Source organism: Eurypyga helias, unplaced genomic scaffold (genome assembly GCF_000690775.1).
Source record: "Eurypyga helias isolate BGI_N326 unplaced genomic scaffold, ASM69077v1 scaffold8419, whole genome shotgun sequence".
Classification (NCBI taxonomy): domain Eukaryota; kingdom Metazoa; phylum Chordata; class Aves; order Eurypygiformes; family Eurypygidae; genus Eurypyga; species Eurypyga helias.
In genome coordinates this window covers 102,790-117,384 of record NW_010270140.1, presented here as the reverse complement: position 1 = coordinate 117,384, position 14,595 = coordinate 102,790, and the positions used below count along the sequence as shown (strand labels likewise).

At 36.7% G+C, this 14,595-nt stretch overlaps 1 protein-coding gene across 1 annotated transcript in view; it reads left to right on the top strand.

Annotated features, from left to right (window-relative positions):
• Positions 1–2,469: 2,469 nt before the first annotated feature.
• The window catches only part of LRIG3 (leucine-rich repeats and immunoglobulin-like domains 3), a 22,312-nt gene continuing 10,186 nt past the window's right edge, over positions 2,470–14,595 (top strand). The window contains exons 1-10 of the mRNA XM_010158341.1: positions 2,470–2,498; positions 3,442–3,576; positions 4,212–4,355; positions 6,436–6,579; positions 6,875–7,018; positions 7,441–7,584; positions 8,935–9,015; positions 9,687–9,758; positions 10,097–10,168; positions 12,692–12,855. Of these exons, the coding sequence (XP_010156643.1) occupies positions 2,470–2,498; positions 3,442–3,576; positions 4,212–4,355; positions 6,436–6,579; positions 6,875–7,018; positions 7,441–7,584; positions 8,935–9,015; positions 9,687–9,758; positions 10,097–10,168; positions 12,692–12,855 (1,129 nt within the window). The remainder of the gene's footprint in view (positions 2,499–3,441; positions 3,577–4,211; positions 4,356–6,435; positions 6,580–6,874; positions 7,019–7,440; positions 7,585–8,934; positions 9,016–9,686; positions 9,759–10,096; positions 10,169–12,691; positions 12,856–14,595) is intronic.

Sequence of the window (14,595 nt, the reverse complement as noted above, 5' to 3'; positions counted from 1 at the left end):
AACCATTCTATGATTCTAAGATGCACCTAGAAGAAAGAGTTATGCTGGTAGAGGAAGTGCAAGGGTATTTAGTTTTTATACCAAAATTTTGAATAGAAACAAAAGATATGAGTTTTGGTCTGAATCTGTTTCTGAGTTGGGGCTTCCATGTTACAGGATTAATGAAGTTGGTATAGATATTTCTCTGGCGTAGAAAATATTACATATTGATAATATTTATCAAGAGATACTTAATCATGCCATCTCAGGTCTTTAAAAATTGGTGGTTTTTTCTCAGCACATAGGAACCAGTATGTCTAAATAGTGTTAACTAGATCCTTAACAAAATGGATACAGAAGTTGCGGTCCTGCTTTATATTTCCCCAGAGGCAAGGAAAGTACAAGTCAGTGTGTCAGATATGTTGTAGCTGTTGTTCATATAGAATGAATCTTGACATCATGATTGATAGGGCTGTTATAGATGTTTTGGCCTAGTGGTGTGGTTAGTCATGAAGGCTGGGAGGGAATGCTAAGGTTTCTCATAATGAAAAACTGATATTCTGTCTGAAGCTGATATTCACACAGGCTTATGTAAAAATAATTAAAGCAGTCTGCATGCACTCTTTGGTTGTTGGGTTGTTTTTAATTTTTCCTTGCAAATCACGATGCAGGCACTCAAATTGCAAAAGGCATGTTCATATTCATGTGGGTATTTTTGGTGTTTTTATTCGTGTTCCTCGGTGCTCCTGCTGCTTTAGCTGCAAAAGGAGAAATTATAAGGAACCTGCAGTGTGTTGCTTTTCCTTGCCTGTGATGAAATTGTGATCAAATTGCTGCAGGTCTGCTTCTGTGAGAACTTACGTTGCAAGGGATCTCTTGTAGCTCTGGCCTCCCCTTGAGGGTCTGTGAAATGAAAGCAGTGTGGTGTGCGCAGCTCCTTTTGCCTGAGCACAGTAATAACAGCACTTGGTGCAGAAGGTGTTGGAGTGGTGTTGGTCATGTTTTCTTTTTTAATTTAATTTTATTTTATTTTTCTGTTTTCCCCCCCCCAATGAACAAGCTTGTATGTCACTGTGCTGACACAGAAGCTACTGTTTGGTTTTGCCTTGACAGATAAGCTTGCATTTTCAAACACGCCATTCCTGAGTAATTTTGACGGTGATTTGACAGTTATGAAGAAGCCAATACATTCTTTTTATTTGATTTACTTAAGTGACAATTGTGAAGAAAAATCAGATTAGAATTGAACTTTCTCATTTTAACTGAAGTTCAGCCTTAAGGTAGAACTATTTGGATATGTTCAGAGCTTGATAATCTCATTCCAAGTGTGAATTAGAGATTTAAAAAAAAATTAAGAGAAAACTGAAGTAGGAGGTTGGGGCAATAAGAAGTGAACCATTTAGTTACTTTGCATTTGAGTAGCTTCTACAAATATGAATAAGCAGGAAGGTGCAGTGAGGATTGGTATAATTTTAGTTATGAGATGGACCGGGACTTCGATGTATAGCTCTGTTTCAGTGAACAAAAGAAGTTACTTTCTTCCTATCATATGACCTTGCCATCTCCAAAAAGGAAAACATTCCCTGAAACAAACAAGCTGGGTTTTTTGTTTGGTTGGTTTTGTTGTAACCTGGTCTGTGTCAGGTAATTTGCCAGTTAGTTTAAGTGCTAATCCAAAGCCTGTGTAAGAGTTTTACTTGGTTCCATTTGGTCCAACTAAACTTTGTAATACAGGGGCTATTATCCTGCCAGTTGTGAGGAATTTCTGTTTTAAGGAGCAGTGCTGACACAAAGACAGCACTGTGCAAGCCGTCTCTATAACTGAACACTTTCACACTGCAATTTAGGAGGCGTGCAGCTCAGGAAATTGCTGGCTTCTGCTGGAGCACACTTTTACTGCAAGGAAAATTTTATTCGTCACTCAAGTAATTGGCAGTTTTAATACCTTGTTAGTAATTACCTTATAAACAAACTAATGCATAAAGGCAAGGCTCTGTGACCTGTTATCTAACTTGCAATGTTATTTGGCCAGTGGAACTGACACATGGCGGTGGTGTTTGTTGTTGTTTTTTATGAAAGTAATTTGTTTCCATTTATTATATATACTTTCAGCTAAGAGTTAAAAAAATGCAATGTACTTCTACCAGACAGCCTGAGGAATGAAACATGATACAAGCGCAGCATTGGAGGGGCTGCAAGATCACTTACCCATTCCCACATGTGGTCAGAAGGCCCATTAATCTAACTTCTGGTTCAGTTCTTGAGTCAGGACTTTTTTGTCTTGAGCAGTGAATATGTGAGGGTTGTCTGCGCTATCCTAAATGTGTGGCTTACTATTTGATCCAGAGCAGGTATTTCCAATAAAGGCAAACACCTTCCAGAATCAACAGTCTTGATAGTTTTACTGAAATTGCCTTTGCCTGTAATCTCTAGGAGCTGGGGAGAGCTCCTAAATTTTGGTCATTCATCTTACTAGGTACAGAATGTACCATGGCCAGAAATGACTTGAACTTCCCAAGGTAACAAGGATCATTTCAGGTTACGCTCGCTTAATTGGTTGTGATCTGTTTTCCCCTATGTACCATTAGCCCCAACGAATAACCCTATTAATGTTGCTGATGTGCATTTAAGATTCTGTATATTATGCAGCTGGGATGGAAAAAGTGGTAGGTTGCTGGGTATGAACGTGAAATATGATCACTGGAAAAAGTACATTTCATTGGAGGTGAAAGAAGGGGTGTTTCTTAGAGTGCAGTAGGACACACGTGTCTTCAAAGAGTTGCAGAATTGTTGTGGAAATGGGTGTGATGCTTAGCTGAAGTTTGACTGGACATGAAGTCCAGAACCTCTGTAATGAGTTGTATTAAGCAGAAATTTTATTCTTTTCAAACTCCCTGCAAAAATCTGTACATTAAATACTCTGTCTAATTGCGGAATTATAGAATGCCTTCCTGAGGGAGCACACTGTCATCCATCTCCTCTCATCTAGCTCTGTTTTTATGGAAATTCAGTCAGATTTTTGATGCTGTAGGAGTTTTCAAAAAAAGCACGTCTTGCTGCTATGTTGTTCATTTGGTTGGAATTGAGAACAACTCTAATCTGTTTTTATTACAATACTGTGACATACTGTTCAATGCAAATACTAGATACTTCTACCATTCAGAAGTAGATGATCATACGAGTTTTTTGTCTTGCTTTAAAAGCCATGAATTGCAGTAATGGGATTATAATGTAATTTTTTTCATCATATTTGCTGGGATTATGTTGTAAGAAATACTGTTTAGAGCATTCCAGTTTGGGATGGCTAGAAATGAATGTTATGTCTAAAGAACATAATTAGTTTTATTTAACTAGGAATTATTTTCAAGTGGTGGAATTACAAACTTTCATCACAGTCATGTGTAGGTAAAAAGATTTTACTCTGGAAATGACAGTCTTTTGACTACTGTCGTTAAATTTCAGGACCAATAACAAGATTGCCAACATCTTGTCTGAACATCTGAAGCCTTTTCAGAGTCTAGAAACTTTGGACTTGAGCAACAACAACATATCAGAGCTAAAAATATCATCATTTCCATCATTACAGCTCAAGTATCTGTAAGTAAAACAGTATTAATTTTTTTTTCCTTTCAGATTACTTCCAAAACTGTTGGAAAACTTAGGTTGGCAGCTCTTTCTTAAGGTACTAAATGGTCTTTCAATTAGACATGCATTGAATATTTAGTCCTACTTTTGCATTTTGAGTTTAACATAAGCTGCTAACGAATACATGAGTTGTTGCAATGACATTCTTTCATAGAAAGTGAAGGTCATTATCATCAGGTGAAACTAATAGATGTCTCTTGAGAGAAATAATTATGTAACACAATGAACTTAAGTTACTCGTGGTTGGACTAGTCTTCAGTTACATGGAGTTTGGTGGACTTTTTTGGATTCACCTTAATCCTTATTGAGTAATACTGCAATGCCTGAGCTATACCAAGTGAGAATAAAGTAATGGAGTTACAACATGCTGTCTTCTGCCAATAATGTACTCCTGCAGAGTAGAGCAAAATGTTGGTGGTGAAATACTATTTGACCATAGACTGAGCTGTCAAGAGCTCTAATTAATATGATAAATGAAATTCCATTTATCAAGGAGTAGGCAGCGCAAGAGCTGTGTGTTTCACTACTTGGTATTAAGAATTTATTAAATAACTGTAAATTTAACCTTCTAGACATTGTTTCAACAGGTACATTAACAGTAACCGAATAACCTCCATGGAGCCTGGTACCTTTGACAATTTGTCTACCACACTTCAAGTATTGAAACTGAACAGGAACAAAATTTCAGCAATCCCTCAAAAGATGTTTAAACTCTCCCATCTGCAGCACCTGTAAGTGCAACCTACAATTGACTAATTGTTTTCAGGTTTTCCAAAGCACTGGCAGTGCTTGAACTTTAGCCTTTAATTTAACCAGAGGCAGAGTGAGACAGACACAGAAAACATATTACCACAACCCTTTCTAACTGCAGCTTTGTCCTGAACAAAAATAGTGTTATATATTGGTGAGATGTGAATAGTCTTTGTGTTTAAAATAATTTTTGCTTATTAAAAGAAAAAAAAAGGCTGGAGAGGGGGTAATAGCAGTGTTGCTGTAAGAAAGCGTTGGAAAAGTAATACGTGAAGTAAACTTACATAGTTCGCTATATCAATCTCTTTTATTTTGTTCTTTCAAAGTGAAATGAATTTGCTTTCAGAAGTTATGACAATAAGCATTATGCTTGAGTAAATATAGACCTCCATCAACTTCACTGACACAATGCTGTCTATAAATGTTTAACCTAATAAATAATATAATTATTTAATATCAAAGAGGGTGGGGAAGGTGTTTTTTTTTAACTTAAAGAGCACAAGAATTTGACAAGAGGATGGAGTAGGACCATACTTTGTCAAATCCTGAATAATTATTTTCTGTGTTAGATAGTCAAGAGTTAAAAATGAACTCCTAGATTAACCTTGAAAGTGAATGGTCATAAGAACAGTGAAGTGTTAGGACACTTGACACATCTGGAAACAGTGACTGTGTCTGTTGTCTATACAAACGCAGGAAGAGTTTGACCCAAGCCTCAGTAGAAGAGTGTGAGAACAGTCCTGCAAAGATCAGGATTTCTTAACGATCTTAGTAGACTTTCTGATCTTCAGATTCAGCTGAAATTTTGTAAGTTGGTGATACTTGCCTAAAAAGTTCTACTCATTCACAATTTAATGGGTAGGCTAACCTAGTGGTATTAGGTAGCTAACCTTCAACAAAGGTAAAAAATTTGTGTTATCACCTGAAAAAGTGCAGAGGAGGATTTGGGGAAAACTGAAGGTTGTTCTTACTTGAATGTCCTTCACTGCTTATGCATAGACACAGGAGGAGGAGTAGGGTTCTTTGTCAGATATCTGTTGACAGGTAGAGTTCATAGTGAGGAAAGCTGAATTTTTACAGGACTGAGACTCATGACAAATAATTACGGTGTAACTATGGAGAGAGAATTATTTAGGCCTTTACTTCCCTCGGGGAAGTAAATTTTGGAAGGAGAGGATTCTTCTTGGTTTGGTAGGATACAGGTTGATAGGTCTAAGAAAAGGGCAGATGATCACTCATTGTATGAGGGCCTTTTTTTGTTTAATCCTGTCTCCTTATATTACATAACAATTATTGCTAATAAATATTACTGTTAAGTTAGCAAATGGTAGCTAGTTTAAAATTCACTGCTCTGAAAGTAGTTTAATGTTGTTCTTTGTGCTTGTGTGAGGCTAGACACCCTTTTGCAGGGAGAATAAAAGATACTGAGTACTATTGTCACTGCAGCTTGCCCTCCAGGTAGTTAGGCCTTATAACTCCCTTCCAGGATACACATGGGTCCCAGCTTGTGACCTAAAAGGGGTGTGTGTAGTACAAGTTTCTCAAGTTCTTGGAGTACCAAGACCACTTGAGAAACAGGGAAGGACCTATTCGTAACTAGTTGTGGATGATGAAGGAGGAATGTATAATGAATGTGGACTCCAGATTAAGAGAAGTATCACCCAGGATATTTAATTTTGCCTAGTTATCACAACTAAAAATTTGACTGATTAGTGATTGCAATTACAAGCTAAACTGAATGGTTCTGCTGCTGGATAAACACCAGGAACTGGCTTTCACTTTTGAGTTTACAAACAGGACTAACCATGATGTTCTAGGTCTACAAGGATTCTTTAAGTCTGAAAATCAAGGAACTACCTCAGTATCAGACAGGCCAGAACAGTATTAGCATGGTTAAACATAATGTATTACAGTAAAATGTTTGGGTTTTATTACATCTCATCCCTGTTGTTTTATGTGGAATAAAAGTGTTTAAATAAGGCTTGTTTCCAGAGAGGGAAGAAAGATTGCTGCCATGCAGGTAAACTTACTCTGTTGTAACTGTAAATTTTATTGATGTAGGGAACTGAATCGCAACAAAATTAAAAAAATAGATGGGCTCACTTTCCAAGGACTTCCAGCTTTGAAATCCTTAAAACTGCAGAGAAATGGGGTTACTAGGCTCATGGATGGTGCTTTCTGGGGATTAACCAACATGGAAGTCTTGTAAGTACCACCTTTCTGCTGACAGCATGTGAACTATACTTGCACAAAATGAATAGAATTGCTTGATAAAACTTAAAGATGTTTTTGAATTAAATTGCTGTAGTGTGGTTTGAAAAGCAGCAAGTGGTTGTTGGTGACTGTGTAGGACAGCACATTCTGAACGCATGCTTAAAACTCTAAACGTAAATAGAGGCTGCAGCTATCTAGCCAGGATCATGGTCAGATGTGGACCCATGGCAAAGCACACATGAGTTTATGAACCTTATGTCTTTTATCTGTTTGTGTGTGTTTGTAGGCAGCTGGACCATAACAACTTAACAGAGGTAACCAAAGGCTGGCTTTATGGCTTGCTGATGCTGCAGCAACTCCATCTCAGCCAAAATGCCATCAGCAGAATCAGTCCTGATGCCTGGGAATTTTGCCAGAAACTCAGTGAGCTGTGAGTAGCTTTTATTCTATTCGAGTTTTGAAAGCTGGGTACATGCCAAAGCATGAGCTTCTTACCACTGATCTGTGAATTTTTCATAACAAAGTTTCCAAAGTGACAACTTTTTGTATGTGAGACAGTTATGTTTTGTTGAAAGAAGTTGAAGCTAACCGTGACTGCTTCATTTCGCTGTGGCATTTGTATTAAAACTGTAACACAGTCATTTTCAAATGAAAGAAATGCATTCTGCAGTAATGTGTGAATTATCGGAAATGATACACAAGCTGTGTTATGAAAAGTGCTGTAGTAGGTTTTGTGACAGTTGTGAGGGAAAAAAAATTTCTTCCCTCCCCCAATACACCTGGGTTGAAGTGGGTAATAAGCACTGCAAGCACAAACATTAAAATACATTTTTTTTCCCCTTGAATATGCAGAGATTTGACTTTCAATCATTTAGCAAGGTTGGACGATTCCAGCTTCGTTGGTTTAAGTGTGTTGATTGGACTGTACATTGGAAATAACAAAGTAAATTACATTGCCGATTGTGCCTTCCGGGGACTTTCCAGTCTACAGACTTTGTAAGTTGACAAATTCATTTTTTAAGGTCAAAAACCTTAAGAAAAACACTCAGTGTTTATAGATTTTTTTTCTTATAAAATATACAAGAACTTTTTGTTAACTTTCCCAGATCAGCATATCTGTTTTTGGCAGCAGGTTTTTTGGTTGTTTTTTTTTTTTTTTTTTTTTTTCAGAATAGTTGGGAGAGGGAGGACATCCTCTTTTGTTAAGGCTGTGCACAATGCATGGTGGTAGTTGCAATATGAACTTTAGTAGCATTATTATGGGAAAGACATGTCCGTTTGAAGGCAGCAAGCAGCACTGCTACACACAGCTTTAGGGAACTGAATCATAGTTATGTCTTAACTGAATCAACATTTTCCCTCATGGTAGAAATAAGAAGACAAAACTCAAAACTGTGTTTTACTATGGTTGCTGATACTTCTTGTGACTGAGAAATTGCTTTAAGCATTTGAGCGCTTTTTGAAATAGCATTTCTTAGTGGAAGGGGAAGAAAGAAGTAAACTAACCTAAATACATTCCGCTTCAATAAAATCTTCCAGTTGTGTACCATTGACACATCTGTTAGCCAGATGAGTTAAACAGTTGCCTTTTCCTTTACACTTTGAAAAGGGTGCTAACAGTTTGCTTTCATGGGTTTGCTCACATCTTCACACTTCGGGCATCTAGTAAAGCTGCAATCAGGGGAGTGAATGCTATATTTTTTAAGTATACCGAGAAATATAGGTTATAAAGAGAAGAAATCTGAGACTTCCAAAGTGTCTAGAAATTTTGTTAGACTTTTCCCCCCAGATTTTTTGTTCTTCTCTAACCTGTTGATTCCTTGCTGACACCATTCTTTTCACAAATCTCTAACTTCTTTATGCTGCACAGATAATTAAGCTAATGTTGTGGATGTTGTAGAATGTAAAAGTGATTCACTTCTATTAATAAATCTTTGTGTTCTCTGTTGTTAATATTATGAACTTACAAAGTGTATTTTGTTTTGAAGAGGCCAGTGGTTGATCCCTTCCTATGATGCTCCTTCTCTTATGATAGTCCTATATCTGAATACCGTTGTAGGGGAATGTGGGTTTGTTTTGTAACGATTCTTAAAATTGTTGGATTTGTGTTCTTTTTCATTACCAGTGGAAAAAGCTGTACTGGTCTTCAGTAAAAATTGAAATGAAATAACTAATCACGAAAAGCTTCTCTTAAAAACTAACCTATCAAAAATGCCCCAAACAAACAAAAAGAACCTACCAGAAAGCTATTTTAGAAATTGTTTTAAATTATACGTACTCTTAAAGTACATACGTTGTTCTTTTTAATAGCTCTTATGGTTTGATTTCCCCTCCCCCTTTAAACAGGGATCTGAAAAACAATGAAATATCATGGACTATTGAAGATATGAATGGTGCCTTCTCTGGTCTAGATAAACTCAGGAAGCTGTGAGTATTGCTGCAATATTTGTATCTCATCAGTCCTTAAAAAAATTAGCTTAGATTACGTGTGTTTCAAGGGACAAGGCCAACACTTAATGGTGTTATATTTTTTCATAGCTGAGATGACTTTTTTTCCTCCCTTACCATTTTGTTCTCTATAAAATGTTTCTTTTATATGAAAGAAATTCCAGATTTTTCAAGTTAAACTAATCTTAAATATTTTAAATATTACTATTGTTTGTGAAAACGTTTCTCAAAGAATGAGGGTTTCTCATAATAGGAAGTAATAATTGGCAAGTAATATGGTGAAGGCATAGTGACTGATACAGTCTTTGATAAAGTAATGCAGCATCCAATGGAAATGGCTTCATTGCATAGAAATTTTCAAATGCACATATATGAAATAAAAAGTCACTTATATTTGTACATTCAGAATCATCCATATTACTGAACTGTGAGCATTAAACATAATCTAAAATCATTGTAAAATCTAGATGTTTATTCAAGGGAAATAAATGGATATCTCATAGATGTGAGACATTTTGCTGCATTGGGGAAGATTGAATGGTAAATATTGGTCATAGTTTAGAAAGAAATGCCAAAAATACTATTGCTTAGCTCAAAAAATTATTCCATTTTATTGCATCTTTTTTGCATCATGTACTTATATTTTTCAGTATACTCCAAGGAAACAGGATTAGATCCATTACAAAGAAAGCATTTTCTGGTTTGGATGCACTTGAACACCTGTAAGTAATAGAAATTCACATTTAACCCAACACTGGAAAAAAGCTTTACTTATGACTTTGAATGAAATACACTTGCCCTGGTTGCTAATGTGATCTTGAAAAGGTTCTTTTAGTATGGAGTTACGCTGAATGTGAATTTTGGAATTAATGCAGGAAGTGTTACATATTAAGCATGTTATAAAACTCCTTAATCCTGTCTCTTTAGTTTTGGAGCTAGGGGATACTTTGTATATCACTAAGGTAGCAAACTATTCCTGGAGTCTTAAATACATTCAGTTTAATAAAATGCCATTTCCTCCTCTAATACTACTTCTCTTTTTTTTCCCCCCACCCCCTAGAGATCTAAGTAACAATGCAATTATGTCAGTTCAAGGAAATGCATTTTCACAAATGAAGAAACTCAAAGAATTGTAAGTTTCTATCTAAAGACATCACCTCTATCATATATATATTTAAAAATATATAAATAAAAGCCTTGTAAGATTTTGCCTGATGCAGTGATAAATTCCCACCGTAATCTCTCGAAAGTCATGTAAAAAGCATGTCAGTGTTTTGTCTTTTTTATTTTTCCTGTGATGACTGTATTTAAGTGAGATGGTGTAGGATAGGAAGTGTTCATTTTGTGCTACATTTGGTGTCTACAGTCCTTGTTTTAAATTGGCTGATCTCTAATAGGTATTAGATAAGGGAGACTTTGATGTAATGCACTATAAGATCAGCAGTGCTATCGCTGAGCTAAAGCTTACTAGACCAGTGAAATGCAGTCCTGTAATTCTTTTGTAAAGACCTGGTTGTCAGGGATTGTAATTGGGGCCTTCTATCCTGTAGTAGCAAAGGGACAGATCTTCAGAGAAGTCATGAAGCGGTCACTGGGAGGAACGTATTCTTCTACTGAGCTTTTGGGGCTTTTTTGTCCACTTACCCTCTGTTTCAGTTGATCAACGTAGAAAAAATGCTGTCACTGTTCCCTGTGTTTTGAGCACAGCTAATTCTTCCTCTTGCATGTATCTTTTGTCTCTCTATTCATATCAGCTTTCTCTAGTCAGATCTGTTGTCTTGAGTTGCTCAGTGGATAATCTGTCAACAAACGAAAAGATGCTGCTCTCGTTATGAATAGAAACTTCCCGGAGCTTGTCTGGAGCTTTTCCCTTGTGTTCTCCATACTCCTATTGAGTATCTTACAGTATTTACTCCATGTCGGTGCCGTAAAGTGACAAGGAGCCTTGCTTATTTCAAAGACTTCTACAACAGCTCAGGTTGGAAAGGACCTGAGAAGGTCCTCTAGTCCAACCTTCTGTGGAAAAGGGAGCCTAGGTGAGATTATCTAACACCCTGTCCAGTCGTGTCTTGAAAACCTCCAGTGCTGGGGATTCTACCATGTCCCTGAAGAGGCTGTTCCAGTGTATGATTGTTGACGCTGTAAAATACTTTTCTTGTGTCTAGACAGTATTTGGTTCATTTCAAGTTCAGTTTGATGTTACCCATATTCTGGTATAGCTGCAGCAACTCTAGAAAGCAACAGCCATGCTTTTACCGATAGCCAGGGATTTTTTGCCTTTCCTCTTTCCTGAGTTGGATCTGGTTGTACTGCTTGATTAGTTTGCTGAACTCACTCAGCCAGCTGCAGGACATATGCTAGATTTGGCACAAGGGGGGTGATGGGAGCACAGTGCAAATGACTGGGGATTGATCCTTCTTCAAATGTGATGGAATGATGGGCTGACGCTGCTCCAGGAGATGTAAGATGCTACAACATACCAGACTCTGAACACTTCAATGAAATAACTATTCAAGATTTGTTGTTTATTTTTCTCTACTTCTCTTGAAGCACTTGCTAAACATCCATTATATCTGAGGAAGATGGAGACAGATGATAGAAAGTACTTTCCCAGAAGTAAGATTATTTAGTATGAATTTCCATCTAGTAGTTTTATTCTGAGGCCCCTAGAGTATAAATCTGAAATTAATATGATAGATACCCACAGCATCAAGGTAGCAACAAATGCTGTGGTTTCTCTGCCTCCTGAGAATAACAGGAATGGCCCTAGAACTTCAGTGAAAGATGACTTGTTTCATCTCAATGTGAACAGCTGAGCTGGCATCACATCCATGCAATTTTGTGTGAAAAAAGAGCAGAGAGATGCTCTTCCTTTTCTTCAAGAAAAAAAATCAAGGATTGGTACATCTTCATTTATCTTTAAAGCTGTTTCTCTCCAAGGATCCCTAAATTATTTTTATTCTTCCTTCAAGAACAGGTAAGATAGGAAGAGAGGAATTTTATTGCTAACTGTTTTTTAATATGTTGTTTTAAGAGTGATTCTGAGGTTTTTTTCAGCTAAAATTGAGAACACTTACTACTTCAACTCCCAGTTCTAGATGCTTCACAGAATACCCCTTTGCTTTCTTACTCTTTTTTTCTCCATCTGTGAATGTAGCTATTCGCATAGGGTAGGTAAGCTGATACCACTTCTGCCATTGTTATTTCAACAATTGACTGTTCTTTGTCTCCCCACTTCCCTTTTTTAAATACCTTCCTCAAGATAAATTCTGACTGAAATGGGAATGAGGGAATTACATTGCCTCAGAATTTTTTGCTGGTAGCTTCCAGAGCACCTTCTTTCTGGACTGTTCTTTTACGTGCCCATTCTGAGTGTCCTCCTGTTGACTGAAGTATTGTACACTACAAACATGCCTGATCGCGTGGACTCATCTGTGTAGCAGAAGCTAGGAGTTCAGGCTAACATGTCTGCTTTGTAGAGTGTAGGAGTCGTGACAATGGTCTCACCACATCGGAGCTAAATAACGTGGTTGTCTTTCTCTTGTGACATGTGTTCAGCCTAAAAATTTAGTTTGGTTATTGATATGTCCTCATATGGATCTGTATTACAAACAGAAAAAACAAACAGGCTTTGAATGTAATTGCTTTTCCTCAGGCGCTTTAACACATCGAGTCTCTTGTGTGACTGCCAGTTAAAATGGCTTCCACAGTGGATGTCAGAGAATAACTTTCAGAGCTTTGTAAATGCCACTTGTGCCCATCCTCAGCTGCTAAAAGGGAGAAGTATTTTTGCTGTCAGCCTGGATGGGTTTGTCTGTGGTGAGTATAGCCTCTATTCCTCATTCCATAGAACAAATTTTGCTGAATGCATTGATTTTTGTTGTGGTTTCTTTGACATGTTTTGATTAATAAAATGTATTTAATATTTGTTAACATTCCCTTCCCTGTTCCTAAACTGCGATGTAGATGCTCAAAGCTTGTGGCTTTGTGCAAGCTGGGGAGTGATGGTTTTCTGACTTTTATTTCATGTACAGTTTGCTTATAAAGTATATAGCATAGCGTGCAAGGGAAAGCTCATTATTTTGTGGTGTATGCCACATATGTATATGCCTCTAGATTTAAAAGATGGATATTGTTTAGATTGCTGTCATTTTTAAATGGGTCATATTTTGACAAACTTCATATGCAATTTTTGGTTTTAATTATTTGTAAATTATTTTCATACTTCATCAGTCTTGAGGTTATTCCAGAGCTGAGAAAATGTGAAGATAAAATAACTATAGTGGCCTCAGCTCTGGCCTTTTTTATGTGTGCTTGTTGTCTACATCAAAAATTGTTCGGTCCATATAAGTTGTTCCCTATATGTAAACTGTATTTTAAAACATCGGATTACCACAGTTATGCTACTGATATTTTGTATTTCAGTTTAGCAGATAATTTATGCTAGTAAAATATTTTTTACTTTAAGTCTTGAGAATTTGAGATGACAGCATTCACCTTAAAAATGAAATTTTTTTATGTGCATTTAATAACCTTCATTATTGTCTATATGTTTGTTCTCTATTTAAAGCTAAGTGAAGCTAAGCTTTCAGAGTAAAGATGTGTTTAAGTATTCTGATACATTAAGTGGGAACTTTGAATGTATCAAGAATTAAAAGCTAACTGGATTTCATATATTTTTGTTGTATACATTTTATTTTTCTTAGTGAAGAAAATTCAAACTTTATCTTCATAGAATCATAGAATGGTTTGGGTTGGAAGGGACCTTAAAGGTCATCTAGTTCCAACCCCCCTGCCATGGGCAGGGACACCTTCCACTAGACCAGGTTGCTCAAAGCCTCATGAGCTTTGAACACTGGTCTTGAACACTGGCCTTGAACACTTCCAGGGATGGGGCATCCACAGCTTCTCTGTGCAGCCTGTTCCAATGTTTCCGTATTCCTTGGAGACAAAACAGTAACCATATTTGTCTTCTCAATAACTTTCTCCTCATAGCAAATCTGACTGCTTAATTTTTACTGTTGCCACTCATGCCGTTTTTTCAGTGGGAAAGCAGGCACAGAATATAAAATAGTGTACAAAAATCTTGCTTTCTCCCTTCATATTAGCAGTCAAATTTTTAATAAATTAATGTTAAATAATGAGTAGATGGTGCGTAATTGCTGCTGCTGAAAAGGAGAAAATGACAGAGGGCAAGAAATTACAGATAATGTAGCTAATGGAGTATATATGAAGTAGACATTCTTATTTATGAGAAACTCATTCTGGCAAGAAATTAAATGGGGGATTTAAATACATGTCTCTTATTTGTTAAACCACAGGGGATCATGATCTTTCTCTTAGATGATGAATGCCATTTTCAATGAATTAATTTTAGCATTTAAGATATATTAGCAAAAAGGGATGTACTCGGAGTTAAGTCGTTACATTTAATAGATAAAGTCATTGTCATGCAGAAGTAACCAGAATCTCTTAATACAGTGAGTGAGACCATCTAGTTCCAACCCCCTGCCATGGGCAGGGACACCTTCTACTAGACCAGGTTGCTCAAAGCCTCAT